The 20,367-nt window shown below is 38.6% G+C and overlaps 1 protein-coding gene across 1 annotated transcript in view; it reads left to right on the top strand.

Annotated features, from left to right (window-relative positions):
- Positions 1 to 20,367, top strand: part of MORC1 (MORC family CW-type zinc finger 1) — a 158,651-nt gene that overhangs the window by 109,418 nt on the left and 28,866 nt on the right. The window contains 3 exon segments of the mRNA XM_070357835.1: positions 556 to 621; positions 1,692 to 1,937; positions 2,131 to 2,179. Coding sequence (XP_070213936.1) covers positions 556 to 621; positions 1,692 to 1,937; positions 2,131 to 2,179 — 361 coding nt within the window.

Raw genomic sequence — 20,367 nt, 5'->3', positions numbered from 1 at the left:
TTTAAGATACTATGATAGCAGCTAAATATCTACAAAAAAAGAAAAGACTATCCCAGTAATATATGAATATAGCACCATATAAATATGGATGTCAGTTATTAGTGACACAGTTAAGGGCAGTGTATCCTCAACAGTCCCTTGAAGCTCAGATCCAGGGCTCTGACCTGTGCAGAGCTATTGCTAATGGTCAAGATTTGTTCCAGGTGCTGGAAACTACACGTGGAGAAAAAAGGTCTCCAGAGAGGGGAGATGAGGGCTGTGGAGACAATTTCTGATACCATGGCACCCTTGTATTGCTCATAAGATGTTTGCTTGTAATTGCTTGTAATTTTGCTTGTATTGCTTGTAATACTTCATTGCATTATCTTGTACTGTCCAGTCACTACCAATCATATACCATTACTGTATGTCTAAACTGAAAGGGACTCCTTAAGGATTGGCAAGAGTGTGTGAGCTTGGCACTTCTTTAAAAAATGAAGATCATTGAATTATTATAATATGCCAATTAAAAGTTGTTTTTACTTACATTTGTCTAATGATTTTTTTCCGTAATAGCCTCAGTTTATACCAGTGAATAGGATCACTGAGCTCACTAGCCCCTTCCAAGCTTCAACATCTAAGGTGAGTAATTTAAGTGGGATTGAGTCATTTGTGACATTTCCCATAGGAATGATAAGACTTACCAAGGGCCAAATGTCATCATGGTTTAATATGTTCAGAAAGTGAAGCACTCATAGATATTTTTTCACCATCATCATTTTTTATTATAACAATTCATGTTTATTAGGAAAAACTCAGAAAGTAAAGTATAAATAAGAAAATTTAAACCACCCATTGTCTTACTGCATGGAGTTGATGACCATTTTAGATATCTTAATGTACTTATAATTATATCTTTCCAGTATATTATTTATAATATATATGTGTTATATAAAATTATGCATATAAAATCAGAGAGAGAGTGTGTATGTGAGTCTGTAGGTATATATTTACCTAGAAATACATTCTATATGTAATTCCTACGTTGTTTCTTATGTTTGCTAAATGTCATATTACATTTTATTCCTCAAATGTCTGTTATTATCTAAAATTTAAAAATTTTTGAACCTTCAGTTATATCAGTCACACACACAAAATTATGAAAAACTCTTTACAATTTTGGTTATTCAGATTTCTTAGCAGGCAAATGGTGAGATTGTAAACCTCAACCAAATTTTAAGTTAATAAATAGCTGACCTACATGCACCAGGGATCCAAAAGCAAGAAAATCTGTGCTCAGAAGTAAGTCAGGAAGCACAGTGTATTACCAATTTGGAGTCTTTTGCATCTTTAAGATCAGACTTCTTGACTCAGCCCAGCTCTGCTGAATCAAATTCTGAATGAGCCATTATAGCAGTATACCTTTGCCAAAGTTTATTTTCTAAGCTTCTGATTTTTAAAACTGTTGTTAGTAATGCTGCTGCTGCTAAGTCGCTTCAGTCGTGTCCGACTCTGAGACCCCAGAGACGGCAGCCCACCAGGCTCCCCCGTCCCTGGGATTCTTCAGGCAAGAGTACTGGAGTGGGGTGCCATTGCCTTCTCCGGTTGTTAGTAATAAATATCACCTAATATTATAAGATTATAAGGGAATGGTAATTAATTATAAATAAGCCAGCTACCCCAAATTAAAAGCATGTTCTTTCTTATTTAAGGGAAATAAGAAAATTCAGAGAATCAGACCTTCCAGTGATGACTTGAAGCATGAGTCTCTTTCATCCTTTGAGCTTTTGGTCAACCACAGAGGCTGGGAAAAAAACACAGAAGGAGGGGACTCTGATGTAGAGTATATTTCAGAGACTAAAATTATGAAAAAGTCTGGGCAGAAGAAAGTGAAACCTCAACAGCAGACTTATCCAGCAGTTCCACTGGAAAATGTCAAACTAGCTAGCAGAGACCAGGTGATTTTTTTTGTTGTTGTTACTTTTTCACAAAAGTGTATAGTCATTCACTTTTCCAGAAATAACATTTTTTAAAGATTTTGCTTCATTTCACATTTTTAAAGCATTCTAATTATAGCATACATATTGTAATCTGAGTTCCCTGGACAAAGTCCCAATTTCTATTTTTTCCCTACATTGTCTCTTTTGGAAGAAAAGTCAGATTGCTAATATCAGCACTGAAGGGCTCCTAAAGAACACCTGTATGGGATAAAGATTTTAATCTGTATTTAAGAGAGAAATATCCATACAGGATAAACCTGTAATCTTGAGAAATTTGCATTCAGTGCTTTATAGCAAAAATGCTTGGTCAAATTTTACATAGGTAGTTATCCCTATAGTCCAAGTTCTGGAAAAATAAAATGTGATGTTGATAATGTAACTAACTGCTGAGCTTGATTATAATGAATGTACACCCTAGGATTTCCATGTATCTAAATGACTTTCTTTTAAAAAAAAAATTACACTTTCATTCTTACAGTGTTGATGCTTATTTAATTCCTCTTTGAGAATCTGCCCTTAGTTTCAGTGTATAATAATAACAACACTTAAAATTGAGTGGGCATTTACCCTGTGTCTGATCAGTGTTCAGTGACCACAGGTATTTTCTCACTGGCTTCCCTGGTGGCTCAGACGGTAAAGAATCTGCCTGTAATGTGGGGAACCCAAGGTTCGATCCCTGGATTGGGAAGATACCCTGGGGAAGGGAATGGCTACACACTCCAGTATTACCTGGAGAATTCCATGGACAGAGAAGCCTGGCAGGCTACAATCCATGAGGTCCCAAAGGGCTACAGTCCATGGGGTCACAAAGAGTTGAACACCACTGAGCGACTAACACTTTCACTTCACTTCACTTCACTTCGTTATCTTACTACCTTTAAAAAATCTTCTATAAGCCAAAATTTATTGCTTAGTTTATCTGCCTTGTTGATAAAACTTGATTACTAATATTTTTTTACTGTTTCTAAAAATTTACTTTACCCTGAAAGGGTGAATATGGGCCACATGGAAAATATTCCAATGAGTTGCCATCATATCTGAAAGCAGGGAACTAATTTCATTGGCAAATATCCACTGAGCTTCTGCCCTGTGTAAGATAGTGTACTAAGCATGGTGGAAGATAAGATTTCAGGCATGGTTCCTTAAAAAAGAATTATTCTGAATAATAGTTACATTACAGAAATATCTCACACATTCCTTTGTAATATCTCTGAAAAATGGTATTGGATTCTTGAAAATCTTTAGTGATATAGGCTTATTACCTCCTAAAGGCAGCCTTTTCTTACTTCATTTTTGGGTAGCTCATTCTCTTAGATTATTTGAAATACGGATCCCTATAATTTTGAAGTTTTGGCCCTAAGTCTTTTCTTGAGGCTGTTGAGGCCAAACTGAATCTTGAATCTGTCTACCTTCTTCAGAATTTTAGTTTGAATTATGCATTATATTTGAGTGTAGGAATTCATCTATTCAGCAGATACTCAACTTTTGCATGCTTATAATAGAAAAAGCAGTTGCTATCACTTTATAATTATATCTCATTTAACTCCTGATTTCATTAACTGTGGAATTTCAAGATTTGGGATTTGTAGACTAATTTTATGGGGAGGTTGCATGCTTCAAAGACAACATACAAGTGATCACAAAGTTGTGTTAGAATAGCACATTTTAGAATGTAAATATGGAGATTCACATATGTATGTGTGAATATATTATGTGTAAAATCATCTGTTATGTGCCATTCAGTATGTTAGCCAGCTACAGGGGATTTAGCTGTGAGCAAAACCACCTATAGTCCCAAGTCCCCGCTGAACTTATAGTCTAGTGATAGAGACAGACAATCCAATGATTATACAGATAAATGGGAACGGACACTGAGGCAGCTTTTATGACATAGTAGTGTGAGTCGTTATAATAGGAGGTTTGACCCTGGGAGGACAGGGAAGTCTTCCTTGAAAAAGTGATGACATAACTGTTAGGTTTGAATTCCAATTAAGTGGCTAAATGGAGAGGAAGATCATTTCCAATCAGTGCAAACATTATTTGCTAATGAGAGAACATGGAATACAAAGTACCTTAAGAAGACAGCTCCCTGGAGAAGGGAATGGCAACCCACTCCAGTATTCTTACCTGGAGAATTCCATGGACAGGAGCCTGGCAGGCTACAGGCCATGGGGTTGCAAAGAGTGGGACATGACTGACTGACTGACACTTCACTGACACTAAGAAGACAGCTAAGCTGTGGTGGGGCAGTGAGGGAAAGGGGGCTGTGGTGTGAGATGGGCAGGGAGTCATCAGAACCATTCAAGCTGATACTTTGATAAGGGATTTTGTATTTATCCTGAAAGCAACAGAAAAACACTGAAGGATTTTAAACAGGGAAGTGGCATGATCAAAATTTCCTTTAGAAAAGATTGCTTTGGGTTAGTATGAAAAATGGATTCTCAGCAAGCAGAATGAATGTGGGCAGAGCAGTTAAAAGGCTATTGCAGTGGCCTTGGGGGGAAATAATGGTGGTGTGGGTGAGGTGATCATGTGGAGGGGAGAGAAGTGGGCATATTCGTTCCTGTGTATTTGGCTTGAGGAGGGAACACTGACCCGTTTGCTGAGATACGGGGTGTAGATGATCGGAGAGGCTGAATTCCGTTGAAAGGTCAACTCAACCAGGCCAAAGGCCAAAAAAGTTCACTAACTTAATGACTTAGTAGTGATAGGAATAATCACAGGAGGAATTTCATTGTTATTGAATTGGAGAGAATAGAAACCAGGTTACAATGGATTGATTAGCAAGTGGAAGGGGAAGAAATGAAGACATGTTGTACGTCAACTCTTAGGAAGAATTTTTAGGTTGTTTGAGATTTTTCTTGTTTCTTGGGATAAGCTTGTATCACTATAAACTTCCCTCTTAGAACTGCATATTCTGTTTTGGAAAAATTTGTTTTTGTTTTCATTTATTTTTGGGTGTTTTTTATCTCTTCCGTGATCCACTAGTTGTTTAGTAGCGTATTGTTTAGCCTCCATGTGTTTTTTTTTTTTTCTTTGCAGTTTTTTCCTTGTAATTGATGATAAAATAAACTCAAAAGGGATTAAAGACCTAAATGTAAGACTGGATACTATACAACTCCTAGAGGAAAACATAGGCAGAACACTCTTTGACATAAATCGCAGCAAGATTTTTTTTTGGATCTGTCCCCTAGAGTAATGGAAAACAAAAGCAAAAACAAACAAATGGAACCTAATTAAACTTAAAAGCTTTTCCATAGCAAAGGGAGCCAGAAACCAAATGAAAAGACAACTTACAGAATGGGATAAAATATTTGCAAATGATGTAACCACAAGGGATTAAGCTCCAAAATATACAAACAACTTAATACAGCTATATATATACAGCTGTGTGTGTGTGTGTGTGTGTGTGTGTGTGTGTGTGTATATAAAACAACCTAGTAAAAAAATGGGCAGAAGATCTAAATATGCATTTCTCCAAAGAAGACATACAGAAGGCCAACAAGACACATGAGAGGATGCTCAACATCACTAATCATCAGGGAAACACAAATCAAAACCTTTGAGATATTACCTCATGTCTGTCAGAATGGCTGTCATTAAAAAGAACACAAATAAATGTTGGTGAGAAGAGAATCCTCATACACTATTGGTGGGAATGTAAATTGGTGCAGTCACTGTGGAAAACACTATACAGGTTTCTCAAAAAATAGTGTTTTGATGGGATAGAGATTGATATTTGGTTTGCAAGGTTAGCACTCAAGACTATTCTAGAAGACTTGGACTTCTAGATGAAAGTCTACTCAAAAATTTAGATATGTCTAAGAAATCTTAATGATTTCAGGGTAATCAGTGAAATTTTACATCTAGTACCAAACATTGACAACTTCAGGTTAACCCTGAGAGTTATCAAACTGTGGACCAAACACATAACATCTACTCCAATATATTAGGTTTCCTCGGTGGTGTCTCCTGGGCTATGCTCATAGCAGGAACTTGCCAGCTTTGTCCAAATGCAATAGTATCAACTTTTGTACAGAAATTTTTCTTGGTATTTTCTAAATGGTATGTGTTTAGATTATATTAAAATGAAATTGATTGTAGACACTGAAAAAACAAAAGAACTATCCCATGATCCAACAGTTCCACTCCTGGGTATATATTAAAAAAAACCCAAACTCTAGTTTAACAAGATACAAGCACCCCAGTGTTCATAGCAGTTCACAGCAGCATTATTTATGATTGCCAAGATATGGAAGCAACCTTAGTGTCCATCAGCAGATGAATGGCTAAAGAAGAGGTGGCGTGTATATACAATAGAGTATTGCTCAGCCATAAAAAGAATGAAAATGTGCCATTTGCAGCAAACACTATATGATATCACTTATATATGGAGTAAAAAAATACAGCAAACTAGTGAATATAAGGATAAAGAAGCAGATATATAAAGAACAAGCTAGTCATTATCAGTGAGGAAAGGGAAGGGGGCAATGTAAGTGTAGGGAATTAAGAGATACAAGCTATTATATATAAAAAAGCTACAAGGCTATATTGTACAACATTGGGAATATAGCCAATATTTTATAAAATGTACATTGAAACTGTAAAAAAAATTTTAAATGACTGCAGACATCTCACATACTAGGCATATTCAACGTCTACTGATTAAGAATGACATAGTAAAAGAAAGCCATCATAGATATTTTTTAATGAATATATATCTTATTCCTCCCAGCAACATCCACATAAATTTTAAAAACAATGTATATATACATATATATATATCCATATGAAATGTTATATATTCAGTATATAGACAGTAATTCATGCAAATTCTTTGCAAAATACTATAAGGCCTTTGATTCACTGTTGAGTGCCATAATCTACACCATTCGTCTCATACTTAACTTGCATTATGATGTTATTTTGTTGAATGCCCTCTGTTTATCCTACAGAAGCCAGCACTTAATAGAAGCTGAAGGAAGGAAAGAGTGACAGTGGTTTAATATGTACAATTGATTGCTACTAATCCTTGTATATTTTTTGTTAATACCTTGCTATAGGCCTCTTGGGAAATGAAGAGAAAGAGGAGTCAAAACCTTGCTTCAATTGAAGTTGAAACCAGCAACAGCAATTCAGATATAATCCCGGTGAGACAAACTTTGCTGACTAAATGATACCTTGAAATGTATTCACATTTGTAAAGATTAGAGGAACCCAAGAGGTATTTCACATTAGTGCCCAAAGTAACTGAAACATTTAATTGAATAATTGCTTTTAAGTGAAGAAACAGGACTCAGAAAAGTTTGTTACTTGCCCAAAACTACACAAATTAGTGAAAACACAGCTGAGATTTATGCCTCCTGACCACTAATCTTGTAGTGTTTTTCATGTTGGTTGTCAGGGTGAGAAAGCTTTAATATTGTTGTTCAGTTGCCCAGTTGTATCCAACTCTTTGTGAACCCATTCTATTGGGTTAATGTATATATGTGTATAACATTCTATATATATATATAAACTGTGTGTGTGTGTGTGTGTGTGTATATATATACATAAACTTGAAGTTCATCTCAAAACCTACCTACATGCCCAAATCCAAAGCATATGAACCTTTCTGTAATTCATAGTGTGGATTCTTACTAGAAAGTATAATTCTAAACTGACTTAAATTAGGACACTGACAAAAACCCTTCAAAGAGAAGTCTCTTCAAGAAATCTAGACACGCTTCCCATGTGCTTCTCTATAGATTGTGTGTCCCTGATTCTAACTTGGTAGTCAATATCAAAGACCTGCATATCGTACTATTCTGCCATAGACCCTAGCAGAGGTAGTTTTCCTCTCTGAACCTAGTGTAAAAGTCCTTGGTTTGTAGGAAGAGGGCTTCCCAGATGGCTCAGTGGTAAAGAATCTGCCTGCCAGTGCAGAGAGATGCAGGTTTGATCCCTGAGTCAGGATGATCCTCTGGAGGAGGAAACGGCCACCCACTCTAGTATTCTTACTGGGATAGTCCCATGGATAGAGGAGCCTGGCAGGCTACAGTCCATGGGATCACAGAGTCCTACATGATTGAGCAACTAATCATGCATGTGTGGGAAGAATGGACTCAAGGATTATGAGAAATACTTTATCTATGAAGCCATGTTAAAGACTTTGTTATGTTATAGGGCACCCCTTGTGTTATATTAATAATAAAAAGGTTCATTTGAATATTAGAATTTAATATCATGAAAAAAATCTATTTGATACTTTCTTTTATCAGAATATGAATTTTTTTACTCATTATAGTTCTCTTTGTACCTTGATTTCCAAGAAGCTTATAACTAAACTTTAATCTGTATAAGAATAACTATTTTTGCCTAGATTATAATTTTTTGACATGATAATATAAGAGAGAGTAATTAGACAAATTCTTGCCTCATTTTTCGTGTCTTTAGGTAAGTTATCTCAAAATGCAATTTAAGATTATGGATTAAGTTTTAATTACAAATGAGTCAATGAGAAGCACAATGTCTTCTGATTTTAGCCTAATTTATGTGCCCTTCAGCAGAAAAACATTGTCACAAGGTACATGACATAACAATAATGGAGGTTTATTTTAAAAAGGTTCCAAGATGGAACATTTCAAACAGCAGAGTCAACCCCTGTGTGCCCATTTCCTAGTTCCAATAGTTATCAATTCGTGATTGATCTTGTTTCATCTGTATCCTCCCCCTCCCCAGCTTTATTCCCAAACATCATATCATTTCCTCCATAATTATAATTGTTTTAAGAAGGAATCTGAAAGGATGTTGAAAAGCTCTAGAAGTGATTTGTGAATGGGAAAGAAAAAAAAAACCCTTCACATCGAAGTAAGGAACAACTAAATATAGGATGTGGAGGAAGTGAGCACCAACATATTTTCAAAAGGAAAAGGGTCAACATTTATTCAGAGGGCAGAAAAGAAGAGAGGACTATATAACTAGTGTTGTGAATAACTCAGCCTCTCTACCTCTTGGAAGCCAAATGTGATAGAATGTACCTTTGCATATTAGTCGTCCCCACCTGCTTTGCAGAATCTTCAAAGTCTGTGTGTGTTTTTCATGTAGCCATTGCTTTGTCACTTCTCTGTCCTTTGCATGCAGCTTTTAGCAAGTGCTTTTGCACAAATTAAGTATGACATTTATGTTAAAATTGTTGTTGTCTTTTCATGTAATATTTCTCAAGTTCTTATGTTACTTGCATGAATGTGTGTGGTATGATTAATTTGTGTCCCTGTGATCCTAGCAGGAAGTCCGTTTTCAAATTCATGGTATCTAATTAATCTGGATAAACACTATACATTATCCAGAGATGCCCATTAATTTTTCTGTTTGGCTGTGGTTGCAGCAATTCAAGTAGGAAATAATTGCTTCTGCATGTTTGTCTGCCTGTACTTTCTTAAACTTGGAAATTAAAAAAAGATTGTTCTTAACCCCTGGGCTCCTCCCCAGTTATCTTCTTACTGTGGTGCTTGTGTGTGTGTGTGTGTGTGTGTGCGTGCATGTGTGTGTGCTTTAATTCTGACCCTGCACCTGTCAAATTTAAAGAGGGCACACAGGGTGCACTGGGCTATCACTTAAGGAAGAGTGGTTGGCTACCGACCACTTGCCACAGTTAGGTGGTTTTTATTATTTTGGGGAATTTACTGCAGCCCAGGGTCTTATTTTCAGGTGTCATGCTGTTGTTCACTCACTAAGTTGTATCCTTCTCTTTGTGATTCCATAGACTGCAGCACACCAGGCTTCCCTGTCCTCCACCATCTCCTGGACTTTGCTCAAACTCATGTCCATTGAGTCAGTAATGCCATCCGCCCATCTCATCCTCTGTCATCCCTTTCTCCTCCTGTCTTCCATCTTTCCCAGCATCAGGGTCTTTTCCAGTGAGTCAGTTCTTCGCATCAAGTGGCCAGAGTATTGGAGCTTCAGCATCAGTCCTTCTAATGACCATTCAGGGTTGATTTCCTTTAGGATTAACTGTTTTGATATCCTTGCTGTCCATGGGATTCTGCAGCACCACAGTTTGAAAGCATCAGGTGTCATAGGCTCTAAAATTTGTCTTCAGCTCAGAGAAAGTCTTATCTCACAGAAATGATTTCACATTATCCAAACTCATGAGACTGTTGTACAATATCATAGCAGCTGTTTAGTCTTTTGAGAGATAAACCCAGCCTCAGTCCAATTGGAAGACACATTCTGACCTTCACTGTGTGTTTTCTCCCTTTATGCCAATCTGCATGGGTTGGCCAGTACAGTTTGACAGTGCTGGTGAGCTATGTGCCTGAATATTTAAAGGGTTTCCAGCTAAGACAGCCTGCTGTGTCCACTGCCCTGCACAGGATGACTGGAATGACGTTACCAGTTGTAACTGTAACACTGGAAGGGCAGTGGCCCAGCACCCTCATCCTGTGCTCTTCCCGTGTGTGTGTGTGTTTTGGTTCACATTACATGGAGAACATCTCTCTTCTTTTTTTTTTTTTTTCCAGTAACCAACAGTAGGCTTTACATCCACTCTTTTTTTACTATGTATTGAAATATGTATTGACTTACAACATGACATTGGTTTGAGGTATATAACATAGCCATTCACTAGTTTCATAGATCGTGTAGAGTACAAAGCTACTATAAAACATGGAATGCGTCCCTTGTGCTATACGTTACGTTTTGTAACTTATTGACTTTATAACTGGTAATTTGTATCTCTTAATCTCCTTCACCTATTTCACCACTCCTCCCACCTACTTCCCTCTGGCAATCACTGGTTTGTTCTTGTATCTGTGAATCTGTTTCTGTTTTGTGATATTTGTTCAAATGAATGACCTGCTCAAGGTTACAGCAGTTTGATCTGTTTTCCTAACTTCTTTCTCCTCCTACTCCCCTTAATCCTTGATTGAATGCTTTTAATATTTCTTTTATCCAAGGCCTACAGTCTCTGGAGGCTATTTAAAAAAATATTCTTTCTCAGTGGGATAATCCTTATTTTTGAGTCACTTTTGATGTTTGCATATCGTGTGTATCACATTTCACATGCTCCCTAAGCATGAATGCATGTATATGCTTACATATAAATGAAGGTATACAGCATTTTTCTTTATCTGACTTACTTCACTAAGCGTAATGACCTTCACGTACAACCATGTTGTCACAAATAGCAAGATTTCATTCTACCTTATGGCTGAGTAATATTCCACTGTACATATACCACATCTTCTTTATCCATTTATCTGTCATTGGACACTTAGGTTGCTTCAGTATCTTGGCTATTATAAATAATACTGTGAACATCTTTATTCTGATCAGCACATTCTTTCTTTTGTGTGTTGTTAATGTCTGTCAGTCTGCCTTTGGAAAGAATTTTTTTTTTCATATTAGGGTACTTCATTTTCTTCTCTTCCAAGTTTCAGACATATGTTACTCTGGCTCTTGTACCAACAGTTATGCAATTTCAAGTGAAATGATAAAAGCATTGATTGTTTTTCAAATTTATATTGAATCCAACCATTGCTGATTATTTCAGTTATATTGTCATAATCTCCAAAGTCACCTCATTTGCTGGGCTCAAGGTTACAGCAGTTTCATCTGTTTCCTAACTTCTTCCTCCTCCTACTCCCCTTAGTCCTTGATTGAATGCTTTTTATATTTCTTTTCTCCAAGGCCTACAGTCTCTGGAGGCTATTTTTTTTTTAAATACTCTTTCTCAGTGGGGTAATCCTTATTTTTGAGTCACTTTTAATGTTTGCATCTCATGTGTATCACATTTCACATGCTCCCTAATCCTTCTTGGGGTGTTGGACTTCATTTGGCTTATCACCAGTTCCTTCTGATCACATAGTTGGCAGGTGTCACTTCTGTGGCAGTTTCCCTTCTTTCTCTTCACTTTTTCCTTTTTGATACTAATTTATGCTTGGCCTTTCAGCCACTGTGGGCCATTCATTTTCAGAATCCATGCAGTATGAGTGTTCTTGGTAAGACCTTGCTTGCATGTCATTTGGAGCTGTGGAAATATCCAACTGGGATTCAGTTAAAACTCCAGGCATATTTTAGAGATTAAAAACTGTCATGAAAATAATGAGGAGTTTTTTTTTTTTTTTAAGGACATCTTAACCCTCTTCAGAATGCCCTACATAGCCATTCAATTGGAACTTCAGAGATGTTAGTTGTGGGATCACCAGTCTGCGCTGCAGCAGACTTCTTTCATTATTTTGTACAATCTTGTTAGCACTGCCATGGTTCCCTCCCCCATTTCAAGGTAACTAGTGCAATCCAGTTTTTTTTAATCTCAGCCCCTGCAAAACTGTATTTTTTTTCTGAAATTCTACTCTGTGTGTGTGTGCACTACGTGTGTTTTCGTGGAGTTAGCCTTTCCTTTTTCTGTGTGACCATGATGAAATTCAGCTACAATACTTCACATGTATCATCTCATCTAATCATTTTAATAATTGAAGGGATATGTTCTCTTTTCATCCCCATTTTTACAGATGAGGAAAATAAACTTGTTGAGGATCATACTCTCAGGAAGTGGTCACCTTCAACCCTAGCTCCCGCTTCCTTAACCCCTCCTCATTAGGACTTCTCCCTTTGTCATTCATGTCCGTGTGCTGACCCCACATCAGTTCAGCCAGGCCATTCCACACAGATTGGTTGGAGTGCACAAATACTCCTTACTCAGGGGTCAGGATTTGAAGGCACAGATAAATACTGCATCGATTCACATTCAGCCTATTGTGGCTTAGATAGGTTTACAAAGTTTCATTCTCCAGCCAAGAGTCTTGAATTCATTTTTTTTTAAAATCCAGCCATCATCCATTCATTGCCCAAATTAAGCTATTTTTAGCTTAACCCATTTCATTTAACCCATTAACCTTTTACCCATTTCTTACCTTATCCACCCCAAACTTGACCTTTTGTGTGCAAGATCTGACACTTTTCTTCCCAGTCAACCTACAGTCTCCATAGTAATCATCAGGATAATTGTCTCAGGATTGATTCCTAGAAAGGAGAGTTTTCTCCTCTCCTAAGACTGTAAGTCTACTACTATAGTTGTGATCATAACTGTACTGTCAACCCCTCCCATGAGCTGATGTCTCCTGACCCTTGGCCTCCAGAAAATATTATTTTCCATCTTCCATGCTCAAGACACACACCCTGCCCTCCCTTTTAATGAATACTGGCTATTCTGAACCGTTTCTGTCTCAGACATTTACACACCCAAGTGTAAAGTTCAAACATGTCCCAGTTAACTCCAGAAGGGGAGGAAGTAGAAATTCTTTTGCAGCACCTCTCACAGATGTCTGAGGAATCCAAGTCTGAGTGAAGCTTGCTAGGCAGTTCTGCTTTACTGGAGCAATGCCCCGTGGTACTGTTGTAATTAAGGGTTTGTCTGAGTTCAATTAAAAGTTCCTTGTGCACTGTTCTGTGATAAATTGGCAGTTCAACTTTACTCCAGGCAAAAATTTGGCATATGAGCTCCATAGGACCCCAGTGCCCCTCAAAGTGACGTGGTCTGATCAACTGTCATTGTACCATGCTTAATAGAAGCGATAAAAATAAAAAGGAAGCAATAGGACTAGATTCTCAAGCATCTTGTCAAAGAGGTAAGCAATCTCAAGTTAAGTCACCAGTTGAGATATAAGAAGTGACTCTATGGAATAGACATTCTAGGGAAACTATTCTGAAAGGTGATGGGGAAAATTAGGTTGCCAAACCACAACAGATGGTCAGGCAAGCAAATGATCAATTAGAAGAATGCTTCACAATGCAGGAACCTGAGGGGAATAAAATTACCAATGCCAACAGTAAAAGTTCAGCAAGAATAATTTTCTGAGACTCAAGTCAGGGTGATGAAAGTACTTTTTGTTACAAACATGCTCTTGTTCATCTTGGCACAACATGTACTCCAAGTTGACATTATGCAAATTTTCTGACTCTACCATGAAACAGCATTTACTTTTCCTATACCAGTATTTGTTGCTTTTCCATATTTTATAATAATCTTTCTTTCAGTTACTGCTCTGAATATCATTTGCTAAGGTGATGAAAGAATATCTATGGTATGCTTGTTTTTAAGTCAGGTTGGACCTGCCTGTTTAATAACCATGAACCATACTACCTTTTTGGCCTTAGCCCTTTTGTCCTCTGTGGTCATTTAGGTCTTTTTTGCCTTGTACCTGGCCTTAGGTTAGAACAGACAGATAGATTCCTTTCATTTTTCAAAACCACAGACATTTAAAAAACTCAGTGGCCAGATCACCACTGACAGATGTATTTTAAGAATTTGGCTATGGTGTCTCCAGGGTTTACTCTGAAAGATGTAACCTCCAGCGTTTAGTTCAGAGTGTGGCACTTTCTGGGGCTGAAGAAAGATTGATGAGTAAAGGAATGAGTGGGTGGAACCATCTTCCAGTCTCAGCATAAATTAAATCCTTTACCAGTTGCACCTAATTAGCTCTTTATGGCATCTTAAAAAAGATGCTGATGCCAGTCCAGGAAAGGCATCAGCCAGCTCTGAATCCCTGGGGTCATTGACAGGGCCTCCATGGGGAAACACAGAAGCTGAGGAAGGTCTGGAAGAGCTGGTGAGTTCCCCATGTCTAGGTTTATGCTCTATGGTAGTACCCCCAAGAAGCAACCCAAATCCAAAAACAAACAAAAGGCCACAATAAGTTTTAGCATCAGCATTGTATGACAGTGAAAATGAAAAGATGACTCAGTAACCCAAAAAAAGATTTAAAAAAAGTAAACAACCTGCATAGCTAGTCCCTAAATCAGCCTCATTCACCCTTCAAATATAAAAATTAAATATATAAATTTTTCTGCCTTATAACAGAAAAAAATTTAGTAGGAAACTGCATTGATATTGCCATATGATTTCATGACTGAAGATGTGTTACTTTAAAAGCAGGCCATTTCTTAGTCAGTTTTCCTGGTTGATGATGTTACCATTGCCTCTGTAGGAGCCTGTATTGTCCTGTGATTGTTGCTGATGGTATCAGAAATTTCAGATATAGCAGCCCCTTTATAAGATAAAAACCAGAGCTGCCCCAAGGGCTTTGGAAGAAAAATTGTCTATACTCACCCTCTGCAGCATCATTCATCAACTCACCAACAGATTGACAGACACAAAGACAATATGTGATACAGCCCTTGACCTAGAGGAAAGTCTCATGGGTGAATTATAATGAATCTAAATATTCAAATGCGAGTTTGTGAACTGTCAGCAACCATACACCAATTTAAGACACATTTATTGAATCTCCATTAGGGATTTGGAAGGACACACACACACACACACACACAAACCATTATCTCTACCCTAAAGAAGCAGAAAAATTGGAAGACAATTTTACAAAACCACGAGTTAGCATTGTTTTATGTAAAAGAGACAGACTATGAATTCTGACAGATTGATCCAGGTTCACATTCAGCCCTGCATGCCGCATGTCAGCTGTATCAACTCATGGTCTTCTGTTTTCTTACCTATAAAAGGGGAATAATGATATTACCTACTCTTAGGGTTATTATGAGAATTAATGGGATGATTTGTAACAGAATGAAAATAATTCTTTAGATTATGAAAAACATTTTTAAAAACCACCTTTTGTAATTCCAAAGAAGGCAGTTGCCTTCCAGGGGCCCAGGAGGTGGGAGTAAAGAATGCAAATTGAGAGAGTGACAATGCTATGTGGAAAAGAAGCCAGAGCTGGAGAGTGACTCTGTGTATGTGGGAAGCGGTGGGAGGGAGGGAAAAGGAGGTAATCCCACAAGCAGAAAAACACTGGTGCTGTGGAACTGGAGAGTCTGGAGGAGAAGGTGTGTAGAGAGAGATGAGGCAGCTAGCAATTGAAGAAGTAAGCTAGAGTGTTTTCATGGTAATTTTAAACTGATTTTTGCCTTGTTTAAATGTTTCCTCCTTTTCTCAACAGAATTTTCAGTAAAACCTGTATATTTATTAATGCTTTTTTTAAAATTTTATTTTATTTAACTTTACAATATTGTATTGGTTTTGCCATATATCAAAATGAATCTGCCACAGGTATACATGTATTCCCCATCCTGAACCCTCCTCCCTCCTCCCTCCCCATACCATCCCTCTGGGTCGTCCCAGTGCACCAGCCCCAAGCATCCAGTATCGTGCATCGAACCTGGACTGGCAACTCGTTTCATATATGATATTATACATGTTTCAATGCCATTCTCCCAAATCATCCCACCCTCTCCCTCTCCTACAGAGTCCAAAAGACTGTTCTGTACATCAGTGTCTCTTCTGCTGTCTCGTACACAGGGTTATTGGATTTGGTTTTGGGAGATGGACTCAGGTGTTGAATTCTGTTTTGAAGTGTCTTGATAAGAATCAAGGCTGCTACAGGATTCCATTCTTGTCTGGGTCCCATAGATATGAAAATAATTAAAACTATTTGTAACTTACTGATAATACTTCTTTAGGGAAAAGAGTATGTGCTAGAGCAAATTAAAAAGGACGTTTTGGAAAGAGTGGGAGTTGTCTTAAAATGTGAGAGAGACTTAAAGAAAAGGAGGAGAGAATGTATTTCAGGTAGAGAGGACAGTGTGGGCCAAGACATGGAGGCAGAAGGCTACCTAATGCTCACAGGGGATTCTGAAGAGAACTTTTTTGGTTCTTACGGAGGATGATTATTATTAAGAAAGACTTATTAAGAAAGACTGAAAATATTTCCGGATATCTTAGAATCACATTGAAAAGAGCTTTGAAAACCAGTTAAGGGTTTGTACCTGAAGGAGAAAGTAGTCAGGACCTGGAACCCAGTTTTGAGAAGGAAAGTTGAATAGTGGAGATTTTCTCTAAAGAATTAATTCTTTATGTTATGAAAATGTTGTGATAGTCAAACAGTTCTGCAAAGATGAGAAACTAAGGATGAAAAAAACAAATTGGAATCTGCTGCCTGGAGATTTTAGTACAAGAAGACAAGGGATATTGAAACATTTTGAAGGAAAGATAGCACAGATTGGAAAAGTGTATGGTAGATTAAACCATAAAAAGTGATGACAGTTTTGAGATGGAAACCCGGAACAATGATGTCATTATAAAGAGGACTTGACCAGAGGAATCTAAGTGGGCAAGGGTGGCACTGAGGATTTGAAATTTCAGCAGGGTCAGTGTCCTTAAGTCACTGAAAATAACTGGGGCAAAGATGAGGTGTTAGGGTGGGTGATGCAGTGAAGCCATTGTTTGCATCAGTTCAGTCAGTTCAGTTGCTCAGTTGTGTCCAACTCCTCGTGACCCCATGGACCACAGCACACCAGGCCTCCCTATCCATCACCAACTCCCAGAGTCTACTCAAACTCTTCTCCATTGAGTCGGTGATGCCATCCAACCATTTCATCCTCTGTCGTCCCCTTCTCCTCCTGCCCTCAATCTTTCCCAGCATCAGGGTCTTTTCAAATGAGTCAGCTCTTCGCATCAGGTGTCCAAAGTATTGGAGTTTCAGCTTCAACATCAGTCCTTCCAGTGAATAATCAGGACTGATCTCCTTTAGGGTGGACTGGTTGGATCTCCTTGCAGTCCAAGGGACTCTCAAGAGTCTTCCCCAACACCACAGTTCAAAAGCACCCATTCTTCAGCGCTCAGCTTTCTTTGTAGTCCAACTCTCACATCCATACATGACTACTGGAAAAACCATAGCCTTGACAAGATGGACCTTTGTTGGTAAAGTAATGTCTCTGCTTTTTAATATGCTGTCTAGGTTGGTCATAACTTTTCTTCCAAGGAGCAAGCGTCTTTTAAATTTCATAGCTGCAATCACCATCTGCAGTGATTTGGGAGCCTCCAAAAATAAAGTCAGCCACTTTTTCCACTGTTTCCCCATCTATTTGCCATGAAGCAATGGGACCGGATGCCATGATCTTAGTTTTTTGAATGTTCAGCTTTAAGTCAGCTTTTTCACTCTCCTCTTTCATCTTCATCAAGAGGCTCTTTAGTTCTTCTTCACTTTCTGCCATAAGGGTGGTGCCATATGCATATCTGAGGTTATTGATATTTCTCCCAGCAATCTTGATTCCAGCTTGTGCTTCATCCAGCCCAGTGTTTCTCATGATGTACTCTGCATATAAGTTAAATAAGCAGGGTGACAAGTTAAATAAGCCTTGACGTACTCCTTTCCCAATGTGGAACCAGTCTGTTGTTCCATGTCCAGTTCTAACTGTTGCTTCGTGACCTGCATACAGATTTCTCAGGAGGCTGGTTAGGTGGTCTGGTATTCCCATCTCTTTCAGAATTTTCCACAGTTTATTATGATTTAACCCCCTGAAGTTTTATTTGAGGGATTAAGTATAGACAGAAAAATAATAATTACCAGGATGAGTTGGGACACAGAGGTTATCTAAATCAAGAGGGAAAAAAATTCCAAGGGACTTCTGCATGCTTCCCCATATCAGTAAATGTCACCATCATTCGCAGCTGCTCAGGCCAAAACTTGAATTTCTCTCCATCTTTCACAGCCTGTACTCAACCCATCTACCAATCTTACTGACTCAACCTTCAAATATATACTCTGTTCTGTCACCTCCATAGCTACCCACCTGGCCAATTCACTGATGTCTCTCACCAAGACCACAATAATAGCTCTATAAATGATTCCACTGCTTATTTTTGACTCCACAGTGTGAAAATCTGAGTATCTCATCCAAACAATGTCAGATAATGCTTTTCTCCTACTTACTGATAGAACCTTCTGCTGGCTTCCTTTTTAGAAAAACTTATTGAAGTATAGTTGATTTAGAATGTGTGTTAATTTCTTCTGTACGGCAGAGTGACTCAGTTACACATACACACATACATATATTCTTTGTCATATTCTTTTCCATTGTGGTTTGTCACAGGATATTGAATGTAGTTCCCTCTGCTGTACGGTAGGACCTTGTTGTTTATCCATCCTATATATCGTAGTTTGGAGAAGGCGGTGGCACCCCAATCCAGTGCTCTTGCCTGGAAAATCCCATGGATGGAGGAGCCTGGTAGGCTACAGTCCATGGGGTCTCGAAGAGTCGGACACGATTGAGCGACTTCCCTTTCACTTTTCACTTTCATGCATTGGAGAAGGAATCGGCAACCCACTCCAGTGTTCTTGCCTGGAGAATCCCAGGGACGGGGGAGCCTGGTGGGCTGCCATCTCTGGGGTCGCACAGAGTCGGACACGACTGAAGCGACTTAGCAGCATATCATAGCAGCAGCAGCATATCATAGTTTGCCTCTGCTAATTCCCAACTCTCAGTCCTTCCTGCCCCGGCTCCCCTGCCCCTTAACCCACAAGTCTGTTCTCTATGTCTGTGAGTCTGTTGTTTCATACATATGTTCATTTGTGTGGTTATTTTAGATTGCACATGGAAGTGATGTCATATGTGTACTTGCTTTCTCTTTCTAACTTACTTCACTTAGTATGATAATCTCTAGGTCCATCCACATTGCTGCAAATGGCATTATTTCACTCTTTTTTAAGGATGAATACTGTTCCACCACACCTTCTTAATCCACTCATCTCTCAGTGGACATTTAGGTTGTCTCTATGTCTTGGCTACTGTGAATAGTGCTGCATGAACATAGGGGTTCATGTATCTTTTTAAATTTGAGTTGTGTCTGGATACGTGCCCAGGAGTGGCATTGCTGGATCATATGGCAACTCTATTTTTAGTTTTTAAAGGAGCCTCCATAGTGGCTACACCGGTTTACATTCCCACCAACAGTATGGGAGGTGAACCCTCTGATGGCTTCTGCTCACATTTAGAATGAAATGAAGTGCCCTCCAAGGCCCTGTGTGACCTGGCCTCACCTCCTTTCTGTCCTCACTGCCTACTACTCATTCCTTCCCTCACTTCACTCTAGGCACCCTCATCTTCCTTGGCCTCCAGCTCCCTAAGTTTATTTTTCCTTCACAGCCTTTTCCCTTGTTCATAATGCCTGGACTCCACGACTCCCCATCCTCAGCGACACACATGGATTTTCTTGACTTGCTTTTAACTCACTTTCTTTCTATGAACATATGGAGTATCAGTTACTGACCTAGATATTGGCGATACAGCAGGTAAAAATTAGGCACCACTCCCTGTCTTCATGGCCCTTCCATTCTAGTGGGGGGATCTGACAACAGATAAGATAAATAAGTAAACTGTGTTTCATGGTGGACAGTGGTAAGTGCTAAGGTGAGAAATACAGCAGAGGAAGGGGCAGGAAGTGTCATTGTTGGATGGTGAGAGTGAGAGCAGTTTGATATAGAGGGGGCAAGCAAGGCCAAGCTGAAGGAGGGTGTTTGAGAAGAGACTAGAAAAAAGTTGGGGGAATAAACAAATCCACAGCAAGTCCAAGACCTGGAAAAGGCGAGTGTGGAAGAGAACAGTGAGCCCA

This window comes from Bos mutus, chromosome 1 (genome assembly GCF_027580195.1).
Source record: "Bos mutus isolate GX-2022 chromosome 1, NWIPB_WYAK_1.1, whole genome shotgun sequence".
NCBI lineage: Eukaryota > Metazoa > Chordata > Mammalia > Artiodactyla > Bovidae > Bos > Bos mutus.
This window is presented reverse-complemented; position numbering and strand designations above follow the sequence as displayed.